Source organism: Microtus oregoni, unplaced genomic scaffold (genome assembly GCF_018167655.1).
Source record: "Microtus oregoni isolate MIOR12 unplaced genomic scaffold, Mior012 000059F_ref0000304, whole genome shotgun sequence".
Classification (NCBI taxonomy): Eukaryota; Metazoa; Chordata; class Mammalia; order Rodentia; family Cricetidae; genus Microtus; species Microtus oregoni.
Genome location: NW_024543835.1, coordinates 11865591 through 11878216, shown reverse-complemented (window position 1 = coordinate 11878216; position 12626 = coordinate 11865591). Strand labels below are relative to the sequence as shown.

Here is a 12626-nt window from a genome sequence, read left to right as displayed (position 1 = left end):
GCTTTGAGGATGGCAGAAGGTAAGAAGCTCAATGTCTATACTCACAGCCGATATGCTTTTGCCACTGCTCATGTTCATGGGGAAATATACAGAAGAAGAGGGCTACTGACTTCAGAAGGAAAGGAAATTAAAAATAAAACAGAGGTCTTAGCCTTGTTAAAAGCTTTATTTCTGCCTCGGAAACTGAGCATTATACATTGCCCAGGACACCAGAAAGGAGACAGCCCTGAGGCTCGAGGAAACCGGCTGGCTGATGAAGCCGCCAAACAGGTGGCCCTGCAGGCTCCGCTAGCCATACTGCCCATGCACCAAGATAAGAGAGACCCCCTCAAATATGATGAGGAGGATCTAAAGCTCCTGGCAGACATGGGAGCGGAGCAGGACCAGAAAACGGGCGAATGGACATGGAAGGGAAAAACAGTGATGCCGATGGCATACACTTATAAGATGCTTGATTACTTACATAAATTGACCCATCTAAGCCCCCGAAAGATGAAAACTTTGTTAGACCGGCAGGAAACTTTTTGCTATTTACTAGGGAGAGACAGCATCCTCCAAAAAGTTATGGACAAATGTAGAGCATGTGCACAGGTAAATGCAGGAAAAACCAAAGTGGGACAGGGGGTGCGAATCCGTGGACATCGACCAGGAGTACAATGGGAAATTGACTTTACTGAAATAAAACCAGGCATGTATGGATACCGGTACTTATTGGTATTTGTGGACACCTTTTCGGGATGGGTGGAAGCCTTCCCGACCAAGCATGAGACAGCAAAAATTGTGACCAAAAAGCTGCTGAAAGAAATCTTCCCCAGGTATGGCATGCCCCAAGTGCTGGGCACTGATAATGGACCTGCCTTCGTCTCCCAGGTAAGTCAGTTGGTGGCCAAGCTATTGGGGATTGATTGGAAATTACATTGTGCATACAGACCCCAGAGTTCAGGACAGGTAGAAAGAATGAATAGAACTATTAAGGAGACTTTGACCAAATTAACGCTTGCAACTGGCACTAGAGACTGGGTGCTCCTACTACCCCTAGCCCTCTACAGAGCTCGCAATACACCAGGACCCCACGGGCTCACACCTTTTGAGATACTATATGGGGCGCCCCCGCCCTTCATTAATTTCTTTGACTCCAACATTTCAGACTTTGCTAATAGCCCCTCTCTGGAAGCTCATTTACAGGCACTCCAGATCGTGCAGAGAGAGGTCTGGAAGCCACTTGCTGCAGCCTATAAGGAACAATTAGACAGACCAGCGGTACCTCACAGCTACCAGACTGGCGATACAGTTTGGGTCCGCAGACATCAGACTAAGAATCTGGAACCCCGCTGGAAAGGACCCTACACCGTGCTGCTAACCACTCCAACGGCACTGAACGTTGACAGCATCGCGGCCTGGGTCCACTCCTCCCACGTAAAAGCAGCTCGTACGGAAGGAGATACAGCAGAACCGCTATGGAGGGTCCAGCGCTCTCAAAACCCTCTAAAGATAAGACTTACCCGGGGGCCCCATTGACTGGTTTATGGATCTTGTTGGGACTAGGGATGATAGTCCGGGGAGACAGCCCTCACCTGGTGGCCCCCACTTACCCCGGATTTCTGCCAGCTTGCAGCAGGATCAGAGATATGGGATATTCCTGATTTGCTACCTACACAGTTAAAGGACCGGGCAGGCAGCCGCTTTTCTCCTGGGGGAAAATTCGGCTGCAGAAGCCCTGAAGGAAGATGCTTCCTGGGGCAATTAGATTTCAATGTCTGTCCCCGGGATGGGCGGGAGCGAGACCAGCACCGACGCTGTGGAGGATGGGAAAGCTTATTCTGTAATGCCTGGGGATGTGAAACAACCGGGGATGCGTTTTGGAAGCCTAGCTCCTCATGGGCCCCCTAATCGTTATACTTTTAATCTTGCTTTTTGGGCCTTGTATCCTAAATCGCTTGGTCCAATTCATGAAGGACAGGCTGTCTGTCATCCAGGCTCTGGTCCTGACACAACAGTATCATCAGCTTAGACAGTTTGATCCCGAAGACATGGAAACCACAGCTAAATGAATAAAGGGTTTTATTCAGTTGATAGAAAAAGGGGGGGATGAAAGACCCCCACAGTATAGACAAACAGCTAAGCAGCAGCAATGCCAGGCTTAAACTTTGGAGCAACACAAGTAACATTAGAGCAGGGAAGTTCGACTTGAGAACAAGGGCGGAGAAGCCAGGCAAGATATCTGCGGTCAGCCGGTCAGCCATCTGGCCCCAAGCGATAAGGAACCCGCAGCTGGCCTGCTCTAATGAGAACATCCCGTTTGCTTAGGGAAACAGGAGGCCTATAGTCAGCACATGTGCCCAACTTAGAATATCAGTAATTCACAGAAGAGACAACTCCCCCTATGAAAGATCCCAGCTTAGCTGCTGTAACGTCATTTCACAAAGCTTTTGACGAACGACTGTAAGTGCAGAGTAAGGTCAGGGTCCCTGGCTGCAAAACAGGATATTTATATCCATAGATTCGGACAGGACATCAATTAACAGGATATCTGTTCCCATACATCTGTGCTGGGAGAGGAAAAACCACCTGTGCCCCTTGCCCCATTCCAACTGACCACTAACGATGCATTTGCTTCTGTAATCTGCTTCTGCTGCCCTCTTTCCTATAAAAAGACCTTCCCCCAGTCTGCAGGCGCGCTTGTCTCCCGAGAGACTAAGTCGCCCCAGGTACCTGTGTACTGAATAAAGCCTCTTGCTATTTGCATCCGAAGAGTGACTCGCTGTTCCTTGGGAGGGTCTCCTCAGCCTGAAAGACTGCCCACCACTGGGGTCTTTCACTTCATGTGTCCTAGGCAGGTACTCTTTCATTGTCTTTTTTATCTTTTAATTTTTTTTTCCAGGCAAGATTGCACGTAGCCCAGACAAGCCTTGAACTCCTGATCCTCCTTGTCTCCAATGCTGGGATTCCAGACCTATGCCACCCCACCTCGCTCCTTCTGTCATTGTTTTACATGTGTGTGTTGGTATGTGTGTGTTCTCAAATGTGCACACATGCATGCGAAGGCCAGGGAACGACTTTGTGGTTCCTCTAGATCAATGGTTCTCAGCCTTCCTGATGCTGTGACCCTTTAACACAGTTCCTCATTGTTATGGTTTCTGTCTCTTTAAGAGGCAAGCCACGCCCACTCCAGGCGACTCCGGGCCTCTCCTCTGCGCCATCTTAGATTCTCTGCCCCCCCTACCGCCCGCCCCCCTTTCCCTTCTCTCCTGTCTCTCTGTCTCTCTCCCTTCTCCCTTTCCCCTCCATAACCCCGTGAATAAATATTAAATCTTACTCTAATGTGTCTATCCATGTCTCTGCCTCCTGCCTGCCCGCCATGTTTCTGCCTGCCGCCAGGACCACGGCTGCCTGGCTGCCGCCTCATGGCCCCAGGGGAATTTGCAATGGCTCCGGAGCCCGGCAGCTGTCTCTGCCTGGGACTAGCTGCTCTGCAGGCTGAAGGGACCCACTCGGGACCCACCAGCATTTTTAAATCATAAAACTCATGTTGGGGTGACCCCCAAAAGTAATTTTTGTTGCTACGTCATGTTAATTTTGCTATTGTTATGAATCATAATGTAAATATTTTTGGAGATAGAGGTTTGACAAGGGGTTGCGACCCACAGGTTGAGAATTACTATTCTAGAAGCATCTACCTCACTCTTTGACAAGGTCCCTCACTGGCCCAGAGCTTTCTAAATAGGCCACGCTGGCTGGCCATGGAGCCCCAGGGATGTTCCTGACTTTACCTCCTCAGTGCTGGGATTATAAGTGTGTATCAGCAAGCCTGGTTTTTGTTGTTTGTCTTTTAATGCGGATTCAGGTCCTCATGTTTGCTAGGTAAGCGTTTTAACCAAATGAGCTATCTCCCCCGCCCCTCCTTCCATCATTTTTTTTTGCTTGGCTGCATTTCTTTTAGCACTAGGGATCTTACTCAGGGCTTCACACAAGTTAGGGAAGTCTACCACTGGGCTATATCCCCAGCCCGTCCATCATTCTTTTTTAAATTGCATTTTCATATTCCTGAGTTGTGTGTGCATGTCTGTATAGGTGCATGTGCCTATAGTGACTACAGAGTCCAAAAAAGGATGCTATGGAGTTGGAGTTACAGGCAGATGTGAGCTGTTCAGTGGAGGTGCTAGAAACCAACTCGGGTCATCTGCGAAAGCAGTGGGGCTCTCAAACCACCGAACAACCACTCCAGCCAAAATAAATTACTTTAGTTGCCTGTGCGTGCATGTTTGCCTGCATCATGTATGTATGTACACCATATGCATGCCTGGTGACAGAGGACCCCTGAAAGAGGTACCAGTATAGAGCCATCCCCAGGTTCCTAAACTTACTTTTCCAGAAGTTTGTATAGTGGAAAACCTTATGGAGCTCAGGGCTAAAATAGCTCCTTCAAGAGCAGGTTTAGACCATTTTTCAGCCTCTTCTAAAACACTCCCCTTTCCTGGGACGAGAGAAATGGTCCAGTAGTTAAGAGATCTTGCTGCTTTTGGAGAAGGCCTGGGGTTCAGTTCCAAGCATCCACAAAGTGGCTCACAGCCATCTGTAACTTTAGTTCCAGGGGATCAGATGCTACCTTCTGACCCCTGCAGGCACACGTGGTGCAGATATACATTCAGGCAAATGCTTGAACATGTCAAATAAATAAATCTAAAAAATAGTAAAAGCGCTGCTCTTTCCTGCATTTGGATTGGTCAGCTGTGACACACATCCCTGTGTGTGCAACATTTACCTGGGCCCATATTACTGTTGCAGTCATGGGACTTTAGGGAGAAAGGAATCAATAACCTATCTCTCACTGCTGCTTGCTACATTATAAATAATAAAGTCCTGTCTCGACCCGATATTCTTTTGTCTTCTTTCAGCATCCATGAAACGATAGCAGGCTAACTTGTGTTAGCCCCTTCATGGTTCTATTTTGTGGAGCAGGGTCAAGACTGCGCGTTTATCTGTAGCTCAGGCAACCAGTCCTACCTCAGACTCTCGAATGCTGGCATTACAAGTGTGAGCTATCACATCTGGAACTTCATATTCTATTTTTTTTTACATTGATAGCATTTTATTTGGATCAGAAATTTAAATGTAAATAGGAATCCACAAATAACTGGAGGGAAACATTGGTAAATTCAAGCAAAAATCTCAGGAGCCAAAAAAGGACTCGAGGCATAAAATACGATCTAGAATGACAAAGGAAAAACTCATACATATAGAAAACTTTATCATAAAAGTGGGCCACAATAAACTAACAAGACTTAATAGCAGAGGGGAAAAATAACAATTGTAGTAAATAGGTCTTTAAAATACTTTGCAAAGGTCTAATTCAAGTCAATAAGAAAACTGGACTAAATAGAGTCTTGGCAAAGGACATGAATACCAAAAAGCACATTCAAAATATTGCTGTGGAGAAACTGCACGTTGGTTAAGAGAAATTATTGCACAGCCACAAGGCCCTGAGTTCAGATGCCAGCACCGTGGAGCTAATCAGCTGTGCTTTGCAGCACTCTGGAGACCCCTCCTGGGGCAGGAGCAGACAGGAGGCTCTCTGGGGCTGCCGTCTGTCAGCCTACTAGTTGAGAGGTAAGAAATATGGGGATAGGATCCTGGATAGAGACAAATTGTCACCACAATGGGGATCACTGGATGAAAACAAACAGATGCCACTAAATGGAAATTGGAAACAAAGATGAATTTATTTGCCTGTCTGAAAACAAAGGACACATCTCTCAAGCAAAACATTCTGCTTATTGTACCTGAATGGACTGGTTACAGAGCAAAGGGAGGAAGGACACCAAAACTGGCAGCACACTGAGGTTAGATCTGCTGGGCTCAGAGGCTGAGCTCAGTCCTTTGTAACTGCTCACTGGACCATGTCACTTCTTTCGAGTGCAGGCTCCACTCCTGGCGTTGTCCAGGACGCTCCCGTCTGCTCACTGTCACTCTGGTGGCCACTGGAACCAGCGGGCTTGAAGGAGGCCAAATCTTTGTTGAAGAGCAACCGCGGAAGCCCAGCATGGTTTATGCCAGTGACATCACCGTCCCTTCGCTAATCTCTTTCAGAATGGACAGGCCGTGTTTCCACTTCTTAGGGCAAAAGGCAAACAAACATACATGTGCCCTTACAAAGGCAGACTTCATGTAGGCAGACTATCCTTAAGAGTTACAAAGGAACAAAACAAACAGCAAAATAACACCTGTGTCTGAATGATGGCAGCACCACTACCCACAGCAGCCAAAAGATGGCAACAGCCCAAACACAGATAAACAGGTCAGGCCATACACAGGGAATGTGCCAAAGAGGCTCCAAGTGCCGGTGCATAGTACAAGACGAATACACATCAAACACATGCCAGGCAAAAAGGCAGACACAAGATGTACAACGTTGTACCAAACACTGTATAAGTCATACACTATAAACACTAAGAACAATTAAATCTATAGGGCCACAAAGCAAAGTGGCTGGGGGGAGGGGAGGAAGCCTTCCCCCTTTGTGCCTAAGAGGCCCGGGACTTCTTTTGAAGTGCCGAGCATGGTTGGCATACAGACAGAGGGGCTGACTGCACAGCGCTGCCAATGTCATAAATGCGAAAGGATCACGGTAACGGAAATGTTACCTTGGTGTGGGTAACCCTACAGAACTGATCACCCCTTGACTCTCTCCTGTTTTGGATGTGAGCCTAGCCTTTAAGGGCCAGGCCATCTCTCCAGCCCAGCACACCTCGACTCTCTGAAGGGAACAGATCAAAAGAGATGGAGCAGTTCAGGTCATTGAAACAGGAAAACTGAAATGAGCTGAACAACTGGGGAAGGATAAACGGGGGTGGGGGGAGGAGGAGGAGGGGGAGAGGGGAAAAAGGAAGGAAAAGGGGAGGAAGGGGGGAAGGGGAAGAGGGGGAGGGGGGAAGGGGAAGAGGGGGAGGAGAGGGTAGTGGGAGGGGGAGGAGGAGTAGGGGAGAGGAAGGGGGAGGAGGGGGGAAGGAGGAGGGGGGAAAGGGGAAGTGGTAGAGGGGGAGAGGAGGGGGAAGGGGGAGGATGGAGAAGAGGAGTAGGGGAGAGGAAGGGGGAGGAGGAGGAGGAGGGAGAGAAGGAGGGGGAGAAGGAGAAGGAGGACGACAGTCCACTTTACAGCTCAGAAGGCTGTGGGCACTGGAGAAGCAGAGCAGTAAATGTTATTTCCAAGTGCTTATTCCCTTGGTGCAAGTATCCTAGAATGTTCTAAAATAGGTAAATGGCCTCCCAAGGAGCACCACAGCAAGCCATCCCAGACTGCCTCTTCCAGGCCAGTGGCAGGGTCTGGAGGAGAGCTGGGGCTGGCCAGAGCCCCGAGTGCTGGGAAACCTTCCGAGGGCTGGGAGGGCCATAAACAAATCTGCCACCGACTCCCTTGCACAGGGTGCCTGTCTAGGGCAGACACATTTCAGTGTGACGACTTTCCTTTGTTCTGGTCTCCTTTGGGATTAGTTTTGCCAGCGGGCTCGCAGCAATCGCATTTCAGATGCTGCATGCAGGCCTTTTAAACTAAGAAGGACAAACTAAGTTCTCCTGAAAGACATTTCTCCTGGTTCACAAGTCAGTTCCTTACATATTTAACAGGAAAATCATTTTTACAAATCTGTCACAAGGCACAACATGCACGAGCCTTGGGGACATCATGTCAAGTGAAAAAGACTGTCTGATATAATAGGCACCTCATGGTTCCACACATGTGAGGTACTGGGAGCACTCAGACTCCTGGAGGCATAAGCAGCCAGGGGTGGGGACAGGAAATGGGGGATTTTATGGTTTAGGGGTGCAGCGTTTCAGTCCCGAAAACAAATGAATTAGTTCTAGAAGCACGTGGCACAGCTTTGGGATTGTGCTTTCTAATACTGAGCTGTGACTATAAAATTGTTAAAACAGCCTCAACAGTGGTGGCGTAGGCATACCTTTAATCTCAGCACTCGGGGGGAGGCAGAGGCAGGAGGATTTCTGTACACTTAAGACTGGCCTGGTCTACAGAGTGAGTTCCAGGACAGCCAGGGCTACACAGAAAAACCCTGTTTTTGCTGGGGAGGGGGGGCGGGTAGGGGTGGTGAGAAAAAAAGCCATTGAAGACAAAACTCATTCCAAATTTTTTGTTAAAACAGCAAAATGTGTGTTTGTTTTTAATCATCATTTACAATAAGCCTCTCAATTATTGCTAAGTTATGAACTTAAAGTATATTGTTGCAATTAAAAAAACATATGAAGTTTATGTGCTTGGGAGTTTTGCCAGCATATATGCATGTGAACCATGTAGGTACCTGGTGCCCATGCAGCTAAGAAGAGGGCATCATATCCCCTGGCACTGGACTTCCAGTTGGTTGTGAGCCACCATGTCGGCACAAAGAACTAAACCCCGCTCTTCTGCAAGGCCACACATTTTCTTAAGCACTAAGCCATCGCTTGAGCTATTTTATTTTTCAATTCTATTTATGTGAGAGGGACACATGCATGTGTGTCCCCTCAGAGGCCAGAAAAGTGTCTGTCAGAATTTCTGGAGCTGGAGGTGACTGAAGTGGGGGCTGGAAAGCAAACTCCAGCCCTTGAAAGGGCGGCAAGTACTCTTAATTGTGGAGCCATTTGTCCAGCCCCTTATGACTGCACTTTGAATGTTTATCTAAATGACAATCTGGAATTACTAAAGATAACAAATTTCAGATGTGAATTCACACTGGGACACTACAATAAACACTCCTTTATCAAACACAAGGAGCAAAATAAGCAAAACAGTCCTAGGTTTTAAAATTCCTTCTCTGTTTCTACGCAAAACTTTGGGCATTGAGCTTTTTACTTTTGCATTTTAAGCAGTCACATACTGACACATTCCAAACACCAACAAAAAAATAAAAACTAGGAATGATTTAGCTCAATACTGGTACATTTTACAGAGAAGTAAGAGTCAGGACCTTGGGGGGTTTGGTTGCCCTCCCGTTCCTCTATCACTGGGTTCGCTAGATGCATTCCCACGTGCATAGGACCGAATGTCTGCTCTGGACACAGTCACTATGCGTGGTATGATTCGCACATGCACATTCTGGGTCTGCCCCTGCCTCTGCCCCTGCCGGACCATGATAGCAGAGACCTGGAAGCCCTGGGCCCGAACATTCTGCCTGTGGCTCTGTGGGGTGGAGCTCACCCGAAACACCACAGACCTCTGGGTCTGTTGAACCACTCTGGGCCCCTCACTGTTAAGGCGACTAGTTTGCTGATCTGGCAAGGACACCTGCTGAGGATTAGACCCTTGGGAGGAAGCTGCTGGCCCTGGCTGTGGCTGCTGGGGGACAGGGGCGCTGGGTGGTTGCAGCTGTTTTGGAATCAATACATATGTCTGCTGTGGAAATTGCAGTGGTCTCTGGGATGACATCTGAGAGTCTGTGTGCATAATGAGAGAGCCAGGGGGAGTCCTTACACTTATGGGATTTGCTGTATTATTTATAATGAGTCGCACAGGTGGCCTCACGGTGCGCTGTGCTGGCCTAGGTTCTCTGGCTGGAATGTGGCTATTATGACTGGTTCCCTCAGCAGCTGGGGCGCTAGTGAGGCGGACTGGGACCTGGGTTGAATTACCCACCATAGTAGACCTTACCAAACGGATCACGCGAACACGAGTGGTCCAAGTGGGGGGCTGGATCTTGGGGTTGTTTTCTGATGACCTAGCACTGGGTTGGCCAGCTGGAGGAACTCTGCTCATTCCCACAGTGGTCCGCTGAACCACCCTGACTGCTTGAGGAGCAGGAGGCGGGTCTCGCCTGGCCTCTGGTGTGACGGACCTGAGAGATGAGGGGCCCTGTCTCGAGATGGGGGCCAGTGACACCAGTAGAGGAATTTTGCTTTCCTTCTTTAAGGCTGACAATGACACTAGACTGGCTGTGGGCTTCTTCCCTGGGGTGGGCTGAAGAGGCCAGACTGAGCTACTAGGCCGCTTCTTCCCTGGGGTGGTCTGAGGAGGCCAGACTGAGCTACTAGGCCACTTCTTCCCTGGGGTGGGCTGAGGAGGCCAGACTGAGCTACTAGGCCGCTTCTTCCCTGGGGTGGTCTGAGGAGGACAGACTGAGCTACTAGGCCACTTCTTCTCTGGGGTGGTCTGAGGAGGACAGACTGAGCTACTAGGCCACTTCTTCTCTGGGGTGGTCTGAGGAGGACAGACTGAGCTACTAGGCCACTTCTTCTCTGGGGTGGTCTGAGGAGGACAGACTGAGCTACTAGGCCGCTTCTTCCTTGGGGTGGGCTGAGGAGGACAGACTGAGCTACTAGGCCACTTCTTCTCTGGGGTGGTCTGAGGAGGACAGACTGAGCTACTAGGCCACTTCTTCCCTGGGGTGGGCTGAGGAGGCCAGACTGAACTACTAGGCCACTTCTTCTCTGGGGTGGTCTGAGGAGGACAGACTGAGCTACTAGACCACTTCTTCCCTGGGGTGGGCTGAGGACAGACTGAGCTACAAGACCACTTCTTCCCTGGGGTGGGCTGAGGACAGACTGAGCTACTAGGCCACTTCTTCCCTGGGGTGGGCTGAGGAGGCCAGACTGAGCTACTAGGCCACTTCTTCTCTGGGGTGGGCTGAGGACAGACTGAGCTACTAGGCTGCTTCTTCTCTGGGGTGGGCTGAGGAGGCCAGACTGAGCTACTAGGCCACTTCTTCTCTGGGGTGGGCTGAGGAGGACAGACTGAGCTACTAGGCCACTTCTTCCCTGGGGTGGGCTGAGGACAGACTGAGCTACTAGGCCACTTCTTCTCTGGAGTGGTCTGAGGAGGCCAGACTGAGCTACTAGGCCACTTCTTCCCTGGGGTGGGCTGAGGAGGCCAGACTGAGCTACTAGGCCACTTCTTCCCTGGGGTGGGCTGAGGACAGACTGAGCTACTAGGCCGCTTCTTCTCTGGGGTGGGCTGAGGACAGACTGAGCTACAAGACCACTTCTTCCCTGGGGTGGGCTGAGGAGGACAGACTGAGCTACTGGACCCCTGTGTCATCTTGCTGGGACAACTAGCTTGGCTCTGGACAGCCTCCTGGCACATAGGCACTGTCTTCCTTGGCTCAGTGTTTATCCCTGTCAGGAAATCATCTGAATAATCACCCAGGGCAACAGGAGGGAGAGACATGGCGTTAGCACTGCTGCCCTCTGGAAGTGGCTCTATTTCCTCATTGAGAAGCGTATTAAGGCACTCCATGATATCTTCATTCCTATCCCATAGCTGACTGTCATCCTCACAATCAAACATACAATCATATTTTACCTCAGGAATTGCTGAGATGGTTGGTTCAGTCTCATCAAAGGGCAGAGATAGCAACTCTTTAACAAAGCTCTCCAAGTCCATCTCTGAAGGCACAGTCAGTTCACAGGGACTCTGGTTGCATGTTTCTGTTCCATCAATCTGCAGGTCAGATGGGTTATCTGGACTTATTTTTGCCTGCTTTTTGCAAGGAGTGGTTGTCATTAAGTCAGGGGGACAAGAACACCCAGATGGTACCTCCTCTTGATCCAGAGAGGGGCATGCATGCCTCTTGAAGCATTGCCGCATGGGGTTAGTGTTCATCTTCTGCTCATTAAACAGCAATTTGTTGGCCGTGCAGGTGACAGCAACAGAAGGATCCAGACACAGTGGCTCTGCTGTAGCTAAGATCAGTTGGCTCTCAAGCTCCTGTTTTGCTTCCTGGGTCCACTGACTGCTGTCACTTGTCATGGACTCGACATCGCTTACTAGAGACTGCATCGTTGGACGTAAGAGAATATGCCGGACTTGGCAAGCAGGAGAGGACACAGCAGCCTCTGCAGCAGGCTCCTCGGGAGGGTAGATGTCACCACACTGCCTGTAGTCTCGGATTTCTGCTATGACACAGCCACTGTGAAAAACATTCACAGGAGACTTTTCCAGAATATCAATCAGAAAGGAAGGTAACTCTTCAGCATCCAAATATTCAAGCAGTTTCTGTCCTACATACGGCCCTGGATAGGGCTCTATAAGGACTCCATCTTTATCCTTGAGCATGAGAGAATAGTCCTGGTTTTCTGGGTACAGGCTGACCACTAAACATGGCAATGGCTCTCTCTTCATAAGCTTCTCTAGCAAGTTGACATTGCTTCGAAGGCCCTCTGCTTCTGGCTCCTTTTCACACTCCTCCACATAAATGTCATACAGTTTTTCCTGAAGAGATTTTTCCCCACAAGACGTGGGTTTCAGTGGAGGGGGTTGCTGCTGAACAGTCTCATCGCCCCCCTCCAAAGTGTCCTGTAAAGTTTGTTCCATCCTAATAGAAAATCGGGGCCCTTAAAGAAAAACAAAAAGTATTGGTGAACAGGTAGAAATCATGGCAGTTCTATCAACGGTGAGGCAAAACTTTACAACTCTGTGTAGGAGTGTACACTTTGAATTTAATACGGACCCCAAGAAACCTGCCTCCCGTTGGTGTGATGCAGATGCTGCCAATTCCTGTACTGTATTCTGGGGGATTAGATTCTGGGGGATTAGGCATGGGCAAACCAGTCTGGGCTGCACCAAGAGACCCTGACTTAACTGCGAAGACAAGCCAAAGGAACCAAGAGCTACATTTAAATTTGCAAGTTTTTTTTTTCAGGACAGG

At 49.2% G+C, this 12626-nt stretch overlaps 1 protein-coding gene across 1 annotated transcript; it reads right to left on the bottom strand.

Moving 5' to 3' along the window:
• Positions 1–5887: 5887 nt before the first annotated feature.
• LOC121439026 (transcription factor SPT20 homolog) lies at positions 5888–12292 on the bottom strand. The gene is made up of 2 exons (XM_041639519.1): positions 11122–12292; positions 5888–6009 (listed from the first exon to the last, which is right to left on the bottom strand). Exons 1-2 carry the CDS (start codon positions 12290–12292, stop codon positions 5888–5890), a joined length of 1293 nt encoding a protein of 430 aa, XP_041495453.1.
• Between the last annotated feature and the right edge of the window lie 334 nt (positions 12293–12626).

Coding starts and splice junctions, on each gene's coding strand:
- LOC121439026 (XM_041639519.1), bottom strand. CDS start 12,292: ATGGAACAAACTTTACAGGACACTTTGGAGGGGGGCGATGAGACTGTT. Junction 6,010..11,121: donor TCTCCCTCCTGTTGCCCTGG/GTGATTATTCAG, acceptor TCTTCAACAAAG/ATTTGGCCTCCTTCAAGCCC.